Source organism: Lissotriton helveticus, chromosome 5_1 (genome assembly GCF_964261635.1).
Source record: "Lissotriton helveticus chromosome 5_1, aLisHel1.1, whole genome shotgun sequence".
Classification (NCBI taxonomy): domain Eukaryota; kingdom Metazoa; phylum Chordata; class Amphibia; order Caudata; family Salamandridae; genus Lissotriton; species Lissotriton helveticus.
Genome location: NC_136065.1, coordinates 1,254,073,267 through 1,254,093,164, shown reverse-complemented (window position 1 = coordinate 1,254,093,164; position 19,898 = coordinate 1,254,073,267). Strand labels below are relative to the sequence as shown.

General features: G+C 49.4%; 1 protein-coding gene across 1 annotated transcript in view; it reads left to right on the top strand.

The window, feature by feature from the left end:
• The window catches only part of CTBP2 (C-terminal binding protein 2), a 135,457-nt gene extending 117,108 nt beyond the window's left edge, over window positions 1–18,349 (top strand). Inside the window, exon 9 of the mRNA XM_078644032.1 lies at window positions 13,630–18,349. Coding sequence (XP_078500158.1) covers window positions 13,630–13,810 — 181 coding nt within the window. The 3' untranslated portion in view covers window positions 13,811–18,349. The remainder of the gene's footprint in view (window positions 1–13,629) is intronic.
• Window positions 18,350–19,898: the final 1,549 nt, after the last annotated feature.

Genomic DNA, 19,898 nt, shown 5'->3' with positions numbered 1-19,898 from the left:
TGATTTCAATATTACGCCTTCAGCCACTCTAGATCGCTCTGGGCCCCGCGCTCTACACCCGTGCTCAACTTCCTTCTTGTGTTCTATCCTACCAGACAATTCCCTGTTGGATGCGTGACGCGCCACACTCTCCCGGAAACACGCGAGGGCACCTGCGTTACGAGCTCTTCAGGCTGCTGGTCCCGTCTGGACCTCTGGATCACCACTCAGGACGCTTTCGCATGGGTCACTTCAGTCGCGCATAAGGTGTGCACTCTCCAAGCATGCTCCCGTTAGCCTCAGTTTTCTCCCCCCGCGTACCCCTAAGCGCATGTTTGCCTGATGCCTGCACCCCAACACGCTTTGCAACTCGGTGTTTTGTGCCGAGATTAAAACTGCAATGGAGAACTATTTTGAACTTAACGCTGGCTCCATGGACTCCCATTCTACACTCTGGGAGGACTTTAAGGTGGTGGTTCAGGGCGAATGTATCTCCAAGCAGTCTGGTGTTCTACGTTCTATTCGCGGTGCCCTTGAGCGCCTCGAAGGAGAAATTAAGGCCCCCGATTCTTTGCACTCTCTCAGCCCCAATCCTCACACCCTCGCGCAGCTCTGAGGCAAACTTTCCGAATTCGAACAGGAAGCCGACAGAGAACTCTCCTTTTTCGGTAGAGGAGCGAAGGCACTCCGCTATGGCGACGGTGACTGCCCGGGTAAGACTTTAGCCAATCTCCTGCGATGGCCTCACGCCGCCTCCTACATCACAGCGCTCCAGGACGGGGGTCCAGAACGCACTACCTCTTCCACTGAGGTGATCTCACAGGTCACTGCCTTTTTTACACAACGCGGGGATCACCCCTTCTCACGACATCCTGGACCAGTACTTTGATGAGCCTTTCTCTAAGGAAGAGATTCTGGCAGCCATTAATAGTCTGCTCGGAGACAAGGCGCCTGGCTCCGACGCTCTGCCAGCGTCCTTCTAGAAAGCTCATAAATATTTTTTTATAGAGCTGAAACATGTCGACCTGACCTAAGGATAATTCAGTCACTTAAAGATAGTCCTAGAGAATTATCGATCTTATTTTTAACCATACCCTGGGCTACTGAGAATAAAGTTTGGTACAGTGAGTCCCCCAGAGGTATTTTTAAACATCACCACTCTCACAACTTCATCACACACAAAAAAACAGCTCCACTGTAATCAGGTGTCGCAGCACAGTCGGGTGGCATTTGGCTGCCCGACTGGGAACCTAATGATGAAGCATGACACCAGCGACGTGTGTACCGTCATCACTGAGCTTACCTCCTCGTCTGTATAGCCCGATCCATTGACCTGCCTACTAGGCTTGGTGAAGCACTGTACTGACGCCTCCCGTCGGCTCACAGCTATGCTGCTCGTTCTCGCGCGTCGCAGAGTTGCCAGTGTGTGCAGAAACAATTCCCAACAGGTATTGGGGTCGGAGGCCCGCACCCAAGGTTAGTGCTTGGCTCGAAGATGCTGTGCGTTGCCAGACGCTCCTGTCAGAATTTTGGGAGCTAACGCCGGCTACTGGCCGGCCACATGATATCTGGGGCCCTCTTGTCTCATACCTCCTCCGTCAGAATGCCCCTCCTTCTGCTACCTCTCCCGCTCTCCCTGCCGGCACTCCGCCCGTGGCGGCCGCTGGTGCTGGTCCGTAGAGATCTACCTCACTCTCCCTGGATTCTGCTGATTCCTCGTACCCCTCTCGCCGGCACCATGCCCCGCGTGATGCCCCTCTCTGCCCTTTCCTGCTTCATACCCTGCCACACCTCCTTACACTCAATGGTGTGCAGCTGCTGTACCACTGCCTTTACGATGTATGTAACTGATGTGGTTTTTCTTTTTCCTCTTGTTATTTGCGGAAACACTGCTTGTATACCTTGTAACCTGATGTGCAAGAATTTCAATAAAGGTTTTGGGGAAAAAAAGGTACCATAAAGCTCCCAAATGCAGTGGTTTTATTATACTTTGGCCAGGTTCGTCGAAATATTTATTTCGCCTCTAATAAAATTCTACTAAATTCCTTTTATATTTTACTTCTCTATATAACCCAATGTGTATTATGAAATACTGCTTCTCAGTTAACAGTGTTAAACGGAATTAGTTATAGGGTTTTCTCTTAAATACACCGTATTACAATTATTATTTTGGCTCAAATTAAAATATTTGTTCTTATTTCATAATAATATAGAGCTTGGCAATTGACCTAATTAATAAAAAAATCTTCTAGAATCATATTTGCAAAGAAGAGAAGAGTGTTAAGAGTACAACGGACCTAACAGAAGTTTTGAGCCACTGTCTGTGCCGTGCAGCATACAATGCACCTTCCCTGTGTCTTACTGTGACAGTAACAGTGACCACAACCACACATCATGACTTTGGTTGACTTTCACTGTAACAAATCACACATCAACTACAAGACTTCACGTCTTTCATCACTTCTAACTTAGGAACATTGATGCTCAGACCTAAAGAGATATTCTTCTGACTATCAATGCCTAAAACAACTCATTTACTATAATTTGGTATATTTACACCTGTCAATGCCCTTGCTTGACTAGGTAAGAACTGTCCCATACTGAAGATTTATTGCATGAGACCTATTGCTTGCAAGGAGGGGTAAACCCATATCTGAAAGAGACACGTTAGTGATAGATTCCTTACCTTAGAATATCCACAGGCGTCAGACTGGAAACCCGGAAATTTTTTGCGTAGCAGTACCCTTGCGCGTCGGTAGGCGTCGTCTGCGGCTCCGCGTCCGTCGTCGGCGTCGTGGGCGCCGTGATGACGTCGTCGGAGTACTTAGATGCCGCCTCCGCGTGCTGACATCAGTTCTTCTTTTTTCCGCGCCAGCAGCGCAGATCCGGAAAAAGTGGTACCTTAGTCACTTTTTGACTAACTCTTTTTTGATCTTTTGATCATCCTTTTTCGAGTCTTCGACTCCGATCGGTGCCGGTAGGGATGCCATGTTTCAAGCCCTGTGAGGATTGCGACCGACTGATGTCGGTTACCGACCCTTACCGTCGGTGTCTCCACTGCTCCGGCGTCGATCATGACGACAAGACCTGCTCCGACTGTCGGGCCCTGACTTCGAAAGCTAGGCGGGAGCGGTCCCGCAAGCGACTCGAACTCCGGCAGTCGGTCCCGCGCAGAGAACGGTCCCGGTCCGGACGGAGGTCGAGGGACCGGACGCGGGAGAGGAGCCATCGGAGCTCCGGGAGTCGACATCACTCCTCCGGGTCGAAGTCGTCAGGTAAGCACAAGAAGTCGAAGAGACGTCATCGCTCTTCCGACTCCCCCCGGGGGTTCTGGTGACACCGCCCACGACTCCCCCCGGGGGTTCTGGTGACACCACCCACGCGGCTCCGTCGGAGTCGCCGGCGCCGCGTCCGGCTTCATACCCTCCGGTCCCTGGGCCTAACGCGACGCCGGAGGAGATCGAGCGGTTCCTCCTGGCCATGAGGTCCCTCTCTCCTCCGACGGGCTCCGCGGCGCCTTCGGGCCCAGCGGACCCGTCTGGGGGGACTAGCGGGTCGGGGGCTTCGGTCCCGACGCCTTCGGGTGCTTCGGCTCCGACGCCGCTGGCGCCTTTGGGCCCGGCGCCGCAGTGTTCCACTTGATCCGGTTCCGGATCCGGGTCGCCGCCGGTGGACTTAACGACCTCCCCGGCGCCGACCTCCCCAGGTGTCACCCCCGGCGCCGCCCTCGGGCGGCGCCGTCCCCAATGCCTCCCTCGCCGTTGGGGTAGAGGTCTGATAAAGTGGCCAGTCCCAGGCCAGCTGCGCGTTTTACCATCCCGGCCATGTGCAGTGAGGGTAAAGCCGGGTGGTATGCGACAGACATGGCACTGGTGGAGGGCAAGCTAGAGCCTGAATATTTTCTAAGACCGTCCCCGGCCCAGCGCAGGGTCTCCACTGTGTCAATCTCTCCGCGCAGTTGTTTTGCAGGGGCAAAGATAGCGGTCTGGAGAGGTAAGGGGGCCGCTAGGTCAGCTTCCACCGCCACGTGGGGCTGAAATGGCGTCGGATGCAGCCAGAAGTGAAGGAAGCTGGCCTGGGCACTGAGGGCGTATAATTTGAAGTCCAAAGCACCCATCCCGCTGCACGCGTGGGGGAGCGTGAGAATATCATGGTATACAACGTTTACAACGCAACTTTTACAACGCACTACCATTACAACGAAACTTTTACAACGCAACATCCATTACAACGCATACATTTACAACGCAGTCATTACAACGCATGACACTACAACGCACACCACTACAACGCATACCATTACAACGCAGTCATTACAACGCATACCATTACAATGCAAAACTTACCATCCAACACTTACCCTACTGTTGCACCCCCTGGAGTTAGAATAGTAATTTTAACCCCTACACTATCCAAAACTTTCCCTACTGTTGCACCCCCTGGAGTTAGAATAGTAATTTTAACCCCTACACTATCCAACACTTACCTTATATGCAATGTAATGTAATGCGTTGTAATGGTATGCGTTGTAAATCTAGTATGCGTTGTAGTGGAATGCGTTGTAAAGGTATTTTTTAGGAATTCGTTGTAATGGTATGCATTGTAATGGTGTGCGTTGTAATGGATGTCGCGGTGTTAAAAATGCGTTGTAAAGGTATGCGTTGTAAAAGTGTGCGTTGTAACGTCATACATCCGAATATCATATGCAATTCTAGGCTGACGCCCAGTCCAGACGAGTGAGATAATGAGGGAGCGGAGTTTGCGGAAGAAGTGAGCCATAAGAGGAATAGGAATATTCAGGAACAGATATAAAAATTTCGGAGCACTACCATCTTAGCGATGGCAATGTGCCCACCAAGCATAGAGGTAAACGCCGCCAAAGGGGTATCTTGGTCTCCAGCCAGTCTACCGCCCGGCCGAAGTTCGCCTTCCAGAGTTCATCCACACTCCTACTGAGCCAAACGCCCAGATATCTGGTGGGCCCTGATGCCCACACAAAAGGATAGTGAAGGGGACAGTGGCATCCGTCAAAGGAAAGAGAAGAGACTTACTCCAATTGACCAGAATGCCGGACAAACCCCCAAACAACACGACCTCCCGGACCATGGGACCGAGATTCTCCTGAGGGTGGCGGACATAAAGTGTGACATTGTCCGCGTACATGGAGACAACCAGGGCTTGGGCCGCAAAGCCTAGACCTCTCTGAGTGTAATGCTGGCGGCGAGGGGCTCCATAGCCACAGCATGGGCGAAAGTGGGAATCCCTGCCTCTTACCCCTTGAAACAGGAATGGGCTCCGATATCTGGTCATTGATCCGAAGACGAGCAACCAGGAGGGGGTAGAGGAGATGGACTTTGCGCAGAAAAGCCGGGCTGAAGCCAAGGTGAGGAAGAAGGTAAAAAAGGAAGGGCCACTCAAGAGTATCAAAGGCCTTGGTGGCGTCTAAAAGAGCAGCCACGGCCGGAAGAGCGGGGTTAATCTGGTGGAGTACCGAAAATATCGTGCCGAGGTTATGTGACGATTCACGCCCGGGAAGGAAACCAGAATGGTCTGGGCGAGCAATCATGGGCATGAAGGGCAAAAGGCGGGAAGCCAAAAGCTTAGCGAAAATCTTGTTATCGGTGTTGATAAGTGATAAGGGGCGGTATGAGTCCAGAAGTTCAGGGGACTTGTCCGGCTTCAAGGGCAGAGTTAGCAGGGCCTCGCGAAGTGATGGGGGGGAAATGGCCCGACTCGAAGGAGTCATTTTACATAGCGGCGAAGTGCGGGATGAGGATGGGCGCAAAGGTTTTATAGATTCCATGAACCGGCCCCATCCTTTTCTGACCCTGAGTACCAGGAGATGGGTGATGAGGAGTATTGGGAGGGGTCTGAGGACCCTCTGACACGTGAATGTCAGTCCCAGGAGGACTGGACAGGTGAACTTGGGGTTGCCAGTGGTCTGGACACTTCGCCCGACACTGGCTTTGTCTCACCTCCTACCGTGGCTACGGAGGAGGGGGCAACCTACAGTGTGGTGTTGACGAGGGCAGCCAAGGCCTTGGGCCTTGAACTCCCCGTCGCGGCCGTGAGGACTAACCTCCTCACTGAGGTCCTTAAGCCGCAGTCATGCTCAGCTGAGCCTCTGCTGCCGTTTAATGAGTCCTTGACCGACGTTCTTTTGGGCACTTGGTCCAAGCCCGCTACAGGTTCGCCTGTAGATAGGAACGTGGCCAGACGCCACCGCCTGGCTCCGGGTGACCCATGTTTCCTGTCCACCCACCCCACCCCCGAGAGCCTGGTCATCCAGGCCTCCAACTCCCAGAACGCATTCCCGTCGGCTCCGCCGGACAGGGAATCCAAGAGGTATGAGCAGTACGGTAAAAAGATCTTCTCATCCCTTAGTCTGGGACTGCGGTCTTAAAACACCGCATGCCTCTTGGGCCGCTACACCCACTCTCTGTGGGATACGGTTGCGGAAGTGCTGCCAGAGTGTCCGTTGGCGGTACGGGCCAAACTCGGCCAAGCCCTTGTGGAGGGCCGGGATGCAGCCAGATATTCTATCCGGTGTGGGCTGGATACCACCGACTCACTAGGTAGAGCGATGGCAACGACGGTGGCGGTCAGACGTCACGCCTGGTTGAGGTCCGCCAACTTTTCGGCCGATGTCCAAAACACACTGATGGACATGCCGTTTGATGGGCGTCGCCTTTTTGGCGACAAGGCAGACCATGCGCTTGAGCGCTTTAAGGACTCCAGGGCTACCGCCAAGTCCTTGGGCCTCTCGACCTCGCGCCAGCAATCAGCTGCCTTTCACTCCTTTCGTGGCCACGGAAGGGGTGTACCCACACGTGCTGACAGCCACGTTCCGCAGGGTAATACCCAGCGCGGTGGCGGCCGTGGAAACCGCCGGGGAGGCGGTCGGGGACAACGGCGAGGTCAGTCCACACCTTCCCCCGCGGCATCCGCCTCCAAACCCTCCTAGTCCGTGCTTTCAGGCCCATGTGACGCCAGTGGGGAGCAGGGTTCGCCATCACCTCCTCCACTGGCGCACTGTCACGTCAGACAGGTGGGTGCTGCAAATCGTCCGAAGGGGCTACTCCCTCCCCTTCGAGGTGACTCCTCCAGCCATGCCACCGCAGTACCACCGAGCATCGGGGGATCATTTGCGGCTTCTGCAGGAGGAAGTTACGGCCCTTTTGGCCAAGGGGGCCATCAAGCGCGTTCCTGGGCCAGACGTAGGGTGTGGTTGTTACTCCCACTACTTTCTGGTACCCAAGAAGGGCAAAGGGGGCCTACGCCCTATCTTGGACCTAAGGAACGTCAACGGCTTCCTCCGGAAGGAGAAGTTCAAAATGCTGACACTGGCTCAGGTCTTAGCTGCCCTGGACCCAGGAGACTGGATGGTAGCGTTGGACTTGCAGGACGCTTATTTCCACATCCCCGTCCTGCCGGCCCACCGGCGCTACCTGCGGTTCACGGTTGGCCACGAGCACTTTCAGTACACCGTGCTCCCTTTCGGCCTTACCAGCGCCCCACGGGTGTTCACAAAGGTGATGGCGGTGGTCGCAGCTCATCTGCGCAGGTTAGGGGTTTCAGTCTTCCCCTACCTCGACGACTGGTTGTTGAAGGCAGGCTCGCCCCAAACAGTTGTCAGCCACCTCCAGACAACGGCAGACCTCCTGCATCAGCTGGGGTTCTCCCTCAATGTGCCGAAGTCACACCTGTGCCCCTCTCAGAAGCTCCTCTTCATCGGAGCGGTTCTGGACTCAGTGCAGTTTCGGGTTTATCCTCCCGAACAGCGGGTCCGGGATATTCAGGCTCTGATTCCACTATTTCAGCCTTTATCCCAGGTCTCGGTCAGGTTGACGCTGCGGCTTCTGGGGCTGATGGCCTCCTGCATCCTACTGGTGCATCACGCCAGGTGGCGGATGCGGGCTCTGCAGTGGGACCTGAAGTTTCAGTGGGCCCAGCATCAGGGCAACCTGTCCGACCACGTCCTGATCTCGGAGGGCACTGCGAGACAGCTGCAGTGGTGGCTCACGGACCGCGATTGGGTCAGCGGCAGTTCCCTATCCCTTCCCCAACCACAGCACGTAGTTGTGACGGACGCGTCCCTCCAGGGCTGGGGAGACCACATGGGAGGGGCGGAGATCAGAGGCCTCTGGTCTCCGGCGGAGGCCCGGCTCCACATCAACCTTTTGGAGTTGCGGGCGATTCGTCTAGCATTGAAAGCATTCTTCCCCTCTGTCCTGGGGAGTGTAGTGCAGGTGTTCACGGACAACACCACCGCCATGTGATACTGCAACAAACAGGGCGGGGTGGGGTAGTGGACCCTTTGCCAGGAGGCTCTGCGCCTCTGGCAGTGGCTGGAACGCCAGGGCGTGACCCTGGTGGCTCAACACCTGGCAGGTTCTCTGAACGCCAGGGCGGACGAGCTCAGCCGTCGGTGCATGATGGATCACGAATGGCGTCTGAACTCGGACGTGGCGCAAGGCCTCTTTCAGCGATGGGGAGAGCCTTGGTTAGATCTATTCGCCACCGAAGAGAACGCGCAATGTCATCAGTTCTGCGCGTTGGAATTTCCAAGGCGGCACTCGCTCGGAGACGCTTTTCGTCGCGAGTGGAGTTGCGGTCTATTGTACGCCTTTCCGCCTATACCACTTCTGCCCAGAGTGCTGAAGAAGATCAAGCGCGACCGGGCCCAAGTCATCCTTGTGGCTCCGGACTGGGCACGAAGGTACTGGTATCCAGAGCTACTCAGTATGTCAGTCCATCCCCCGGTTCGTCTGCCTCTTCAGGAGGACCTTCTGTAGCAGCAGCAGGGGACGGTCCTCCACCCAAACCTGTCCAGTCTCCACCTCCATGCTTGGAGATTGAGCGGCGACAGTTGAGGCCATTTGACTTGCCTCCTGAAGTCTGTAACGTCATTCTGGCAGCCAGGCGTCCCTCCACAAAGTCGGTATACGCCTGCAGGTGGAACAGATTTGTGGCATGGTGCACAGCAAAGGCTGTGGATCCTCTTGCTGCCCCTCTCTCAGAGGTTCTTCTCTTCCTTCTTTCTCTTGCCCAGCAGGGCTCTGCTCTGAGCACTATCAAGGGCTACCTTTCTTCCCTTTCAGCCTTTCTAAGGCTGCCTGATCAACCTTCCTTGTTCAAGTCCCCTATTGTAAATTGTTTTCTTAAAGGCATCACACACACGTTTCCTCCTGTTCCGTTTGTGATGCCTCAGTGGGACTTGAACCTTATTCTTACATTTCTGATGTGCGCTCCCTTTGAGCCACTTCACAACTGTCCTCTCCACCTTCTAACTCTGAAGGCTGCTTTCCTGGTTGCCATCACCTCTGCCAGGAGAGTGAGTGAGCTCCAGGCCCTTTCTTGTACTCCTCCTTTCCTTTCTGTCCATCCGGACAAGGTTGTGTTGCGTACTAAACCATCTTCCCTGCCCAAGGTTGTCACGGCCTTCCACATCGGGCAGTCCATCAACTTGCCAACCTTCTTTCCGCCTCCGCACCCCTCTAAAGAGGAAGAGCGGCTCCACTGTCTGGACCCAAAACGTGCGCTCTCATTCTACTTGGATCGCAGACGCCAGTTCCGGGTGGATAACCAACTCTTTGTTGGTTACGTGGGCGCTAAGAAGGGGAAAGCGGTGCACAAGAGGACCATCTCCCAGTGGATCATCTTGTGTATCCAGGCATGTTACTCCTTGGCTAAAAAGGAGCCCCCTGTTGGATTGCGGGCTCATTCCACCCGAGCCACGGCGACTACAACTGCCCAGGGCCGGGGAGTGCCCTTACAAGACATCTGTCAGGCAGCTACGTGGGCATCACTGCACACGTTTGCGAGACACTACTGCCTGGACAGCCAAGTCCGGAGGGATGGCTTCTTCGGCCGTTCTGTCCTCCAGGACTTTCTGGTGTGATTATTGGTTCGCAGACCCACCACCGGGGTTGGTATTGCTGGGGTATCTATTCTAAGGAAAGGAATCTATCACTAACGTGTCTCTTTCAGATGCACAAGTTACTACTTGTGTAACGATATATCTGTAAGAGACATGTCTCCCACACCTGTCCCCTGTAAAGAAGCCAAAAACCTGGGCATTTGGATGGACCACACTTTATCCTACGAAGGCCACATCCGTCGCCTCGTAGGAAAATGCTTTGTGGTCCTGAAAACATTAAATCGCACCCTAGATCTACTTCCGTTGGAGGCCAGACGCACTATGACCCAGGCGCTGGTGACCTCCCGGATGGACTTCGGGAATGTCTTGTTCCTGGGTGCTACAGAACACGGTTTAAAGCGCCTGCAGGTCCTCCAAAATACAGCTGCTCGTATCGTACTACGACTTCCCAGAAGAGCAGCATCTAAACCAGCTTTAGCTGCGCTACACTGGTTATCGGTCAAGAAGAGAGTGATGTTCAAAGCCCTCTTAATGTGCCACAGGATACTCCAACTCAAAGCCCCTCCCTATCTCTTTGACCTAGCACTCAGGTACCAGCCTACCAGAGCCCTCCGATCAGAGGGGATGGGGCTGTTGACGATTCCCCGCGTAAAAAGAGCAAAATTAGATGGTCGCTCTTTTAGATATATAGTAGCCAAAAACTGGAATGCTCTCCCCACATCCCTAAGACTGGAAGAATCGGAAACAAAATTTAGAACAATGCTAAAAACACATTTATATAAACTGTAAGCAGGGGCTTGGAGGGGGGAATGTGGGAAGGCTGTATGTCTCTGATAACCTGCTTTCTTCAGCGCGGGGACCCGCCGGGATGGCGTCGCCAGGCGCTTTATAAACTACCTTATTATTATTATTAGTTAGTGATAGATTCCTTACCGACCCACCCATCCTCCCCCGTTCTGCGAACCGATATCTAGGGTTAGGGTTATCCCCTTTCAGGGCCCTAGTTTCAATGGCACCAGTGTTGGTTTTTAACATGGCTCAGCGCTTCTGGCACGAAAAGCTGCGTCTAAGAACTGACGTCAGCACGCAGAGGCGGCGTCTAAGTACTTCGACGACGTCATCACGGCGCCCACGACGCCGACGACGGACGCAGAGCCGCAGATGACGCCTACCGACGCGCAAGGGTACTGCTACGCAAAAAATTTCCGGATCCAGTCTGACGCCTGGGGATATTCTAAGGTAAGGAATCTATCACTAACTAATGTCTCTTACAGATATATCGTTACACAAGTAGTAACTTGTGCGACGAACTAATTAATACACAAGGACTGCATGCATTGTTTCTTGTTACTTAATTTTGAATTAAATGATGCATTCTATGAGAAAATATGGCAAATAAAAATACTACATTGTTTTTTAATTCGGAAGAGGACCACCAGTAAAACAGAGAGCATCTTAACGTATCGAAATAAAAACATGTCAAATTGTCTAGATCACAAAGTGTTGTTGTTTTTTTACCTTATACCTATCATTCAGTGTTTATCGCTACCTAGAGGTTCATATCTTATGTGGCAACTTCAGTCAGCTGCAACATTTTAGCAAACAGAACATTACATTGTGGGAGTTTTGTTTTAACCATTATATTAACCCTGGGCAAAACACTACGCTTTGTTCGCGTAGTGTGAAGTTTGCGCTACTACGCGAACTGCACGTAGCACAGTGCAAACACACGTAGCATAGCGTAGTGCAGCGGTCATTTTTTGCTTGCTTGCGGTCCTCAACGTCAAGTTGGTGACCGCGAGCAAGCAAAATGACATCCCGGCAAGACTTTTTCCCCGTTCGCGATCAGCAACATCAAGTTGCCGATCGTGAGCGTGGAAAATAAACCTCCCGACGAGATTCTCAACGCGGCAAGGTCAGGTTTCTCATTGCGACTGGTCGCGTATGCTCGCGAAGAGAAACTACCAGTCCGCGTTGAGAAAGCTGCAGCTCGTGTAAAAATCTACTCGAGCGGCAGTAAAAGACAGCTCGCACTGTGCAAGATACCGTTTTCAATGATTCCACAGTGCGGACAAGCATCCGGCACTGTGCAATCCTCACGAACAGGGTACTACGCAGTTCACGTAGTGCTACGCGTAGCTTGCGAAGTGCACTTCGCGTAGATACGAGTAGCACTACTTCACGAACTACGCCCAGGGTTACATTATATCCGAGCTTGAAAAATTATGCCCACCACAACCCATAACTGGCTGAAAATGTCACAACAGATGTGAAGCTAATCAGTGTGTTCCAACTTGCATCCGTTACATTGCATCTCACATTGTGCATCACTTTGAGCACTCGCTGCATATCAATCTGTATAATCACAGCACAGTGTAACAAAACTGTATGTCATCCAGTGCTTCTGTGAGACGCATCACCATAGGCCCCTATGAGACTCATCACTAATGCTTTCTTAGTGGACATCACATACTAACACCTGACGCAGATCACCATGCATTGATGCCAGTTTGTCTGCATGAACTGGTACCTGCAGGTCTGTTGGGCTTCATTAAAAATGGTGCCTATCGTTGTACGTTGGTTTCTATGCATGGTTGATGGTTCATACAAGACTGTAGAAAAATGACCATGTCACCTGGGGATTAGGATTCCTTCAACGGCAAAACGAAGTTTAAAACAGACTTAACAGCTGAGATGCTCACGCACTTGTGTTCCATCTTAACTCTAAAATCAATATATGTATATTTATCAGTCTACGCCTCTCAGGTCATCCACAGTAAATTGGCTAATTAAACCCAAAATTAATCTGCCCAAAAAGTTGGAGGAAATGTAAGCATTTAGGGAATCCTCCCCCACTATGGCACACACCTCTCAATAACATCTGTTCGGTAACAAGCAAATGTAAGGAAATTAAGAAAAAGTCTAAAATCCTACCACTTGGCCAGAACATAGAAGATTAAGACAAGTGGCCTAGAAATTGTTTACTACGAACAGAGTGAATAAATTGACAAATCATCACCAGGTTAAGGTCAATGATCTTTGATTCCCCCAGAAGCAGAGGCTTTCTGTGTTTCCCTGCCATTCATTAGCTTAAGATTATGATTGTTCTATCTAGTGTGCATCATGGGAAGGCATACTGAGGGTCAATGACTGCCATCCATAAGGATTGGACCCATACGCTTCTTTAGGGAATGGAATGAAAGGTCTTCTGAGATTGAATTTCTCTGTTCAGCTCCAGCCATGATCTTTACCTCTGGTCACCCTTATGTGCCTTCCTGGACCAGTACATGCACTTGAACTTGAAAACAACAAAACATCCTTTCCAGCTCGCTTTTGATGACACCACCCTTGTTCTTCGGGCTTGATACAATCCATATGGTCTCCTGCCTGATGTGGCTTCCAGCTTGACAACTGCCATAAAAGCAGGAAAGGACGAGGAGCTGGGATAATATAGGGTGGCAAACACATGTACAGACATGCATGCATGCCCATAGGAAAGGAAGGAACTTGTAAACGTGTGTAACTTGATTTCCAAATGTTTTACTTCCATGTCCATTACCATGTAAATTGAATACATTACCAGATAACCTAACAGTGATGTGAGATGTAGGTTAGGACTCCCTTACTAGTCAAACGTCTTAACACATTCTCCACTGGCGAAGGACAGGAAGAGTCTTATCTCCTTACTATCCCACAGATTAAAACTACCCCCGTAGAAAGACTGAAGTGCTATCTGGAATTAACACTTGTGCTTTTCTCTTTGCCTGCAGGTACCCTCCTGGTGTGGTAGGTGTCACACCAGGTACGTTTCCTACTGCTATGGAGGGAATGGCCCCTGGAGGAACTTCCGTCCCCCACAATCTACCAACCACCGGTCGACAATCTCAGGCTCCATCACCCAATCACCCCTCCAAACATAGTGACCACCGAGAGCACTCACATGAGAAGTGATCGGTGAGACACCTTTTGCTCCAAAAATGGTGAATCACGAGTCACCATAAAGCTATATGAGCTGGAAAAGGACTGCCTTAAAGGGCAGGAGGACCCACTAATATTCCAGGGTTCAGAATTCAAGAGAAAGTAGAGCGGGAAGAGACTGATCAGTGACATCGACATGAAAGCTGTTTTCCAAGCAGTGGCATCATTAAGACAGCAGAGATATTAATCAGGGGGAGCAGGTTGGACGCCACCTGAAGTAGTCTGATAGTGAGTGTAGAGCTAGATGGACCTTATGTGCTGCTGCAATGGAAGCAAAGATATATATAATTGCTAAACGACTCCAGGTTTTGTCTTCCCTTGTGAAAGGGTACTCCAGAGATGCTTGAGAAGTCACAAGCTCCAGCAATTCGAATGTGCAAGTACGGTGGGGTTCTCGTTCTCAGCACCCCCTAAGATCAAGTATGTGCACACACTACACCGTGCCCTCTCATCCCATCTTCTCGATGGCTGATCATTGGATGATTTCAAGTTACTTCAACAAACCATTGCAAGAAAACGTTCTGAACATTTTGTACCTCAAACTCTTAAACCAGTTTGCCTAGTCGTATAATCTGCCCCATAGTGCTAGAACAGTGCAAATATGCCAGTCATTTGATTCCTCACGGGTGACTCAGCTGTCCATAACTTCAAGCCTCAGTCTTTCAAATGATTATCTTGCCACTGAGCTTACAAGCAGATCAAATAGCCCCTTGTGAGCTTCAAAGGTGAGAGCTGAAGCAACAGCTCACATCACTACTCACAAAGCTCCAAACAAAGAACTCAATCACAGAGATGAAGTTGCTTCTTTAAGTAACTTTAAACTTCTATATGCAGAAGGAGCCACTAATCGAACAACCCCACAAAGGTGCCTAACTGTCCACAAAGACGTTTCTATATCCCTAACTCACAAAGTAACAACGCCAACTTGTAGGATGTAAGCCAGAGTGTTTGGGCTGAAGGGTGGGCTCAGATCATTAACAAATTGGTTTCCACACCATAAAATCGTAGTGGAACTGCTCCTTTCCCTTACATTTACAGTCCACATCAAAAATATTGTGAGTAGTCCAAAGGCACTATTCACCATTCTGACCTTCAGGTGCACAAACAGTATATCTTCCACACACATCTCCCCTCGCTACCCCTTGAGTTTCAAACAGCAGATCGATGATTGATGAATATGAAGCTCTTCTCACCCTCAACAAAGGCGCGGAACTGAATGCATCATCCGAAGAGGAGCATGAGGATCAAGACACTTCTTAGATCTTTGGGTCTCTATCACCACAGCTCTTATTTAATTGAGTTACCATCATCACCACCCCCATCACTAGCCCTCTCTCTTCTAGTAAATGACTGAACGTAAGGCATCGGATTGGGCACAGCAATCCGTCCAGTGAACTGAAAAACGAACTTTGCCACCAACCCTCAGTCCTACAAACAGTGGAGACCACACTTGGGTTTCAGCGTTGTAGGTATCAATAAGTATCCAGAAATTAAGAAAGTACCAACCCCTGTTCATAAATCCTTGCATCATATCCAGTGAAAATAACATTGAGCGAAAGGAACAGACCCCTTTATTACAGTCTAGGTTCCTACACAAACTAAATTATCGATGAAGGAACAAATGGACCACTTTGTTGACCTCTGAGCTCTCATTCAAGAAAAACATCATGAAGCAGAAAACACACAAAGTCACTCACTCTGGGCCCCACACAATGAATGCCCACTAAGGGAAGCTTTAACTGCTCTTTTACTTTCTTAGGCTTCAAACATGCAGGCTTTCACTAAGATGCACCAAGTGGCAACAACCCTACCTGAATCGCAAGAAATTGCAAGCGCTCAGTAGGGTTTCTAAATGTTCTGTCCTAAACAAAGTAATCTTTTCTCTTTGCATGGAAAGCAACAAACAAGAAAACTGATAGCCGGTGACTGTGAATTCTCAGTCAAAATGGAGGACTTCTGATTCATGATCTATTCATAACGTGAAAGGCTTGGGAATGTTGTACTCATATTTTGTGGAACCTGGAATTATTGTAACATGTGCATACCTTGCAAAGTCACAACCATGCAACCTGTGAATGGGCTGTGAATCCCTTTGGAGAGGGCTGAGGGCATTGTACTGAGGAGACCTGGTAACACAGGTCCCTGCGGAATTGAAGAGTGTAAAATGAGGAACTCTGTATGGGGGGCTCAGATGGGAGGCGGTTTATGGAAACTTAAAAGAGCCAGATTTGAAGAATCATAGAGTTGTGATACAGGATTTTGTAGCAAGCTTGAGCACACCCATTTTGAGATGTATGATGCCACTGTTTCCACTTTAAATGTCCTGCATCGCACAGGCATGACGCCAGGGGTCACTTCTAAATACTTACAAACCGTGCTGAGCTGGTAGGCTTTCAGGCCCAGACAGTGTGGTGGTGATGGTGTCATTGTGGTCTTAGCTAAGGTCCTGGCATAAAAGGCATATTCTGCAGTGGGAGACCAAATGAAATATTGGATGGTAAGCAGACGAGGCAGGTAAGGTCCACAGTCTGGTAAAGGGACCTGGTCTTAATAGTGTGGTACATGTTCTCGATTTGTCGCTTCTGAATACATTAGATGATGGCTCCTGTTGCTTAAAATCAAAGAGATTCTTCAGCTGACATTAAATATGAGTTTAGAGGACGCACACCCACAGCTTGATAGAAACATTGAATAGTATGGGGGCAGGTTATATGTCTGGAAAATTCTTTTTAAAAAAAGGCAAGGGATGGAGAAGCATATTCAGAGATCCCTAGTTGGGCATGCTATTTCAGATTTGGTAGGAAATGAGAAACCAAACAGTGCAGCCAAGTCAAATCGTTTACTGCTTTCACTATGCCTGCCTTTTGGAAACCAGAAAGGCAACTGACATCTCAGAAGTTTGAGAAAAACCAAAAATACTGCTAAGGGCGTACAAAGTACAATAGGACAATAGATCTGCATTAAATGCAGCACCCACTTGGCTTGACAAATGGGTTGTCTACTGCAGGTTTTAACGTTCGGTGTCTCTTTCTAGGATAGGAGAAAGGTGTCACTCAGCTAAAGAATACAGAGCTAACATTTGATTGGTTCATAGGTTCAAGGTATGCGCTTTTTGAGCAGATAAAATATGGAATGAGAGGTACTGAAAATGGAGTTGAGCAGGCCTAGGCACAATGACTATAAGTTGGAATGGGAAGAATTGAAAATGGTTGTTCACTAAGGCCAGAATTGGTAGGCGCTAACAGACAGTTACGTTCAGAGGGGCATGGATGCAGACAGCCGGATTGTAAGAGACGAAGGAACTAAAGCCAGAATAGAAAACATCTAAACTGGAAGACCAGGCCATAATTAGAGGGGTCAGGATTGAAGCAGGCTGGGAACCACAGGATCCAGGCGCCCTAAGACCACATCAACGGGAAACATAGTAGTTGCAAAGTTCTAGTCAGTCAGGGGAATCTATAAAACTTATTTCAAGGCATTGATAAACAAAAATCTAGAGATTATTACTACTCTTGAGCTGGAAGCCATGTATTTCCAGAACTCATATTGGATCCTCACCATGCCTTGCGGGATTCACGGAAGTAGTCTTCATCAAAGCTGAAGTTTGACAGTCAGACACCAGAGGTTTGTCTGGTACCTCAGTGTGCCTGATTCCAGACCTTCGCTGAACTCTGCACTCCTGATTCTCTGGCTTCAGCCGCTTCATGATGGCATAGCTCCCTGGCTCTGTCCCATGCCGTTTCATACGTGTTGGTTATCGGTCGAAGAGCGTGTGCCTCATGCAATGATGATTCAGGTTATAAATGTATTGATTGGAGAGGCTCAGGGTGAGCAAACAGTAAGTACTCTCTTCAAATGTTTAATTACCAAAACATTTCAAGTCTATGGCATCCCACCTATGTGTGGTTTATGGATTCAAGGTAAGGGGCTGATCTTTGAAAACAGAAAGGTTTAGTCGCGGAGCTTGGTAGGATCTGTTCCAGTGCAATGTATAGCTCTGCCCATAGGCGAGAGACAAAGGAAAGTATGTCAAGTCAGCCACCAGACTAGGATTCTGTGCCTCCCGATTTCACCAATTTTCAACTCTGGGAGCAAATGACCCCATTCCCTAATTTTATAAAACAACTCACCACTTTGTTTTCAATGTGTGAGCTTCCCTCCACTATACGTAGTTTCTTTGCCATCTGTTTCTCCTCTCCCAGGTGAACTGCAGTCAGGATCTGGAGGCAGGGCCAGCTTTAGGGCAGTGCAACCGGTGCCACCACACCAGGTGCCAAGCTCGGGGGCTGCATTATAAAATATTTTAGAAGTAAAAGGCACCAGCTGTATACTTCTTTATTTCACCAGCAATTTTCAGGTGATAATAAAAGTTTTTAAGAAAACACTGGTGAATTATGTACCAGCTGGAGAAATCCGAGTTATGTTTAGTCACTATAAAGCATAGACAGAGCACAGCACAAATAAGTATACGGCTGACTTCCCACAGTCAGTAAAAATATTGAATACAAAAAAGAACACATAAACACGCAAGCGATCTTCACCACAGTTCACCACAATTGTTAAGTTGTTTACAACATTGGAAGAGCCAGAGCCGACACGTGTTTTGTCGCTATTCGCGACTTTTTCAAGGCTCCTGATGCAAGTAGAATTTGGCTTGAGAATCACTTTTATTCAAGCAATAGAAATCACATGAGGTCTGGATAACGATTGTCAGTTGTAGACTGGTACTGGAAAACCCCATATATAGACATCAGTTTTCTCAGTAGTTCGATTTGTGTAGTATCCCAAGACAGGATCGGGGATACGGTGGGAAGTCAGACATATACTTATTTGTGCTGTGCTCTGTCTATGCTTTATACTGTATATTTATATATATGGAGGATTCTGTGTATATTGTGTAGTACTGTGGGTGGCACGGTACAAAGACATAGAGCACGCTTTAAAAGAGACAGTTACTACTTACCTCATATGCAAACATAACGGAGGTGCTGGCTAATGTAGTTAACCACTGCCATCATATGTCTGTCTATTATGTTTAGTCACATTTTTAACTCCTAAAGTAGCATAGGGGAATTATGTACCTGCTGCAAAGCTTAACATGTACCATGCAGGTCACAGATTTGTATTTTAGGTAGGTAGCCCATCGAGTTACTGCTTTTGTAACAGAGGTCATTTTCATGCTTGCAGTTCATAGCTTACAATTCTTCCAATATAGCACAGTTATCTATGAACCGGTATCAAGGTGCTGCTTGCAAACTGCAAACACTTTTATTTTTCAATCGTTTCTTATTCTAAGGTGGCTAAAAAGGGTTCCTTTGGATAGTATCGCACTCTAATTAGTGAAGACACCACCAGCCACTGCGTTACACCCTGACTAGGTCTGTTTCTCCAGATCAACCACTCTTAACACATATTGCCTCCGAGTATGGATGTTATGTAACTTCTGCACATTGAAGCCCTCATTGTTTTATGTTACTTTTGCTGTACATTGATTTGCACATCCTTGAGTCATTGTCCCTGTATAATATGTGTTTGTGATGTATTGCTCACTGACACTACTTTGGGATGAGTAGCAGTATTAAGTAAATCAAATAAATGGGAGGCGCTATGAAGAGATGAGGGGTGCCATTGAAGGGTGGTAGTTAGGGATGCGTAGAGAAGACGGTCATAGGGGTTCTTCCAACTAAGATTGTTGAACCGGGCACCACCAGCCCTAAAGCCAACTCTGGCTGGATGCACAAAGTGGCAGCTGGCCAATCGGCAAGCTCCATGCCATCCATATGCTGTTGATCACGATGGCTGGCCATTGTCCACCCCAGCACCAGACTTCACTCATATAGCCTATGTAAATGAGGCTGTGAGCGATTGCAGCTGGGCTCCAGGTTAACGTGCAGTACACGTGTTCGCCCATTCCTTAGCCGTGCTCGGAGAGCACCAGAAATGGTAGAGTTTGACAAGCTACTCTGCCAAGCTGCCACTTTCTGTTCTCTCTGTAGTATTTCATTCCCGGTTCGGTGCCTTTTCACCCGTTCTCTGTGAAAGAAAGCATGAACAGTGGGAT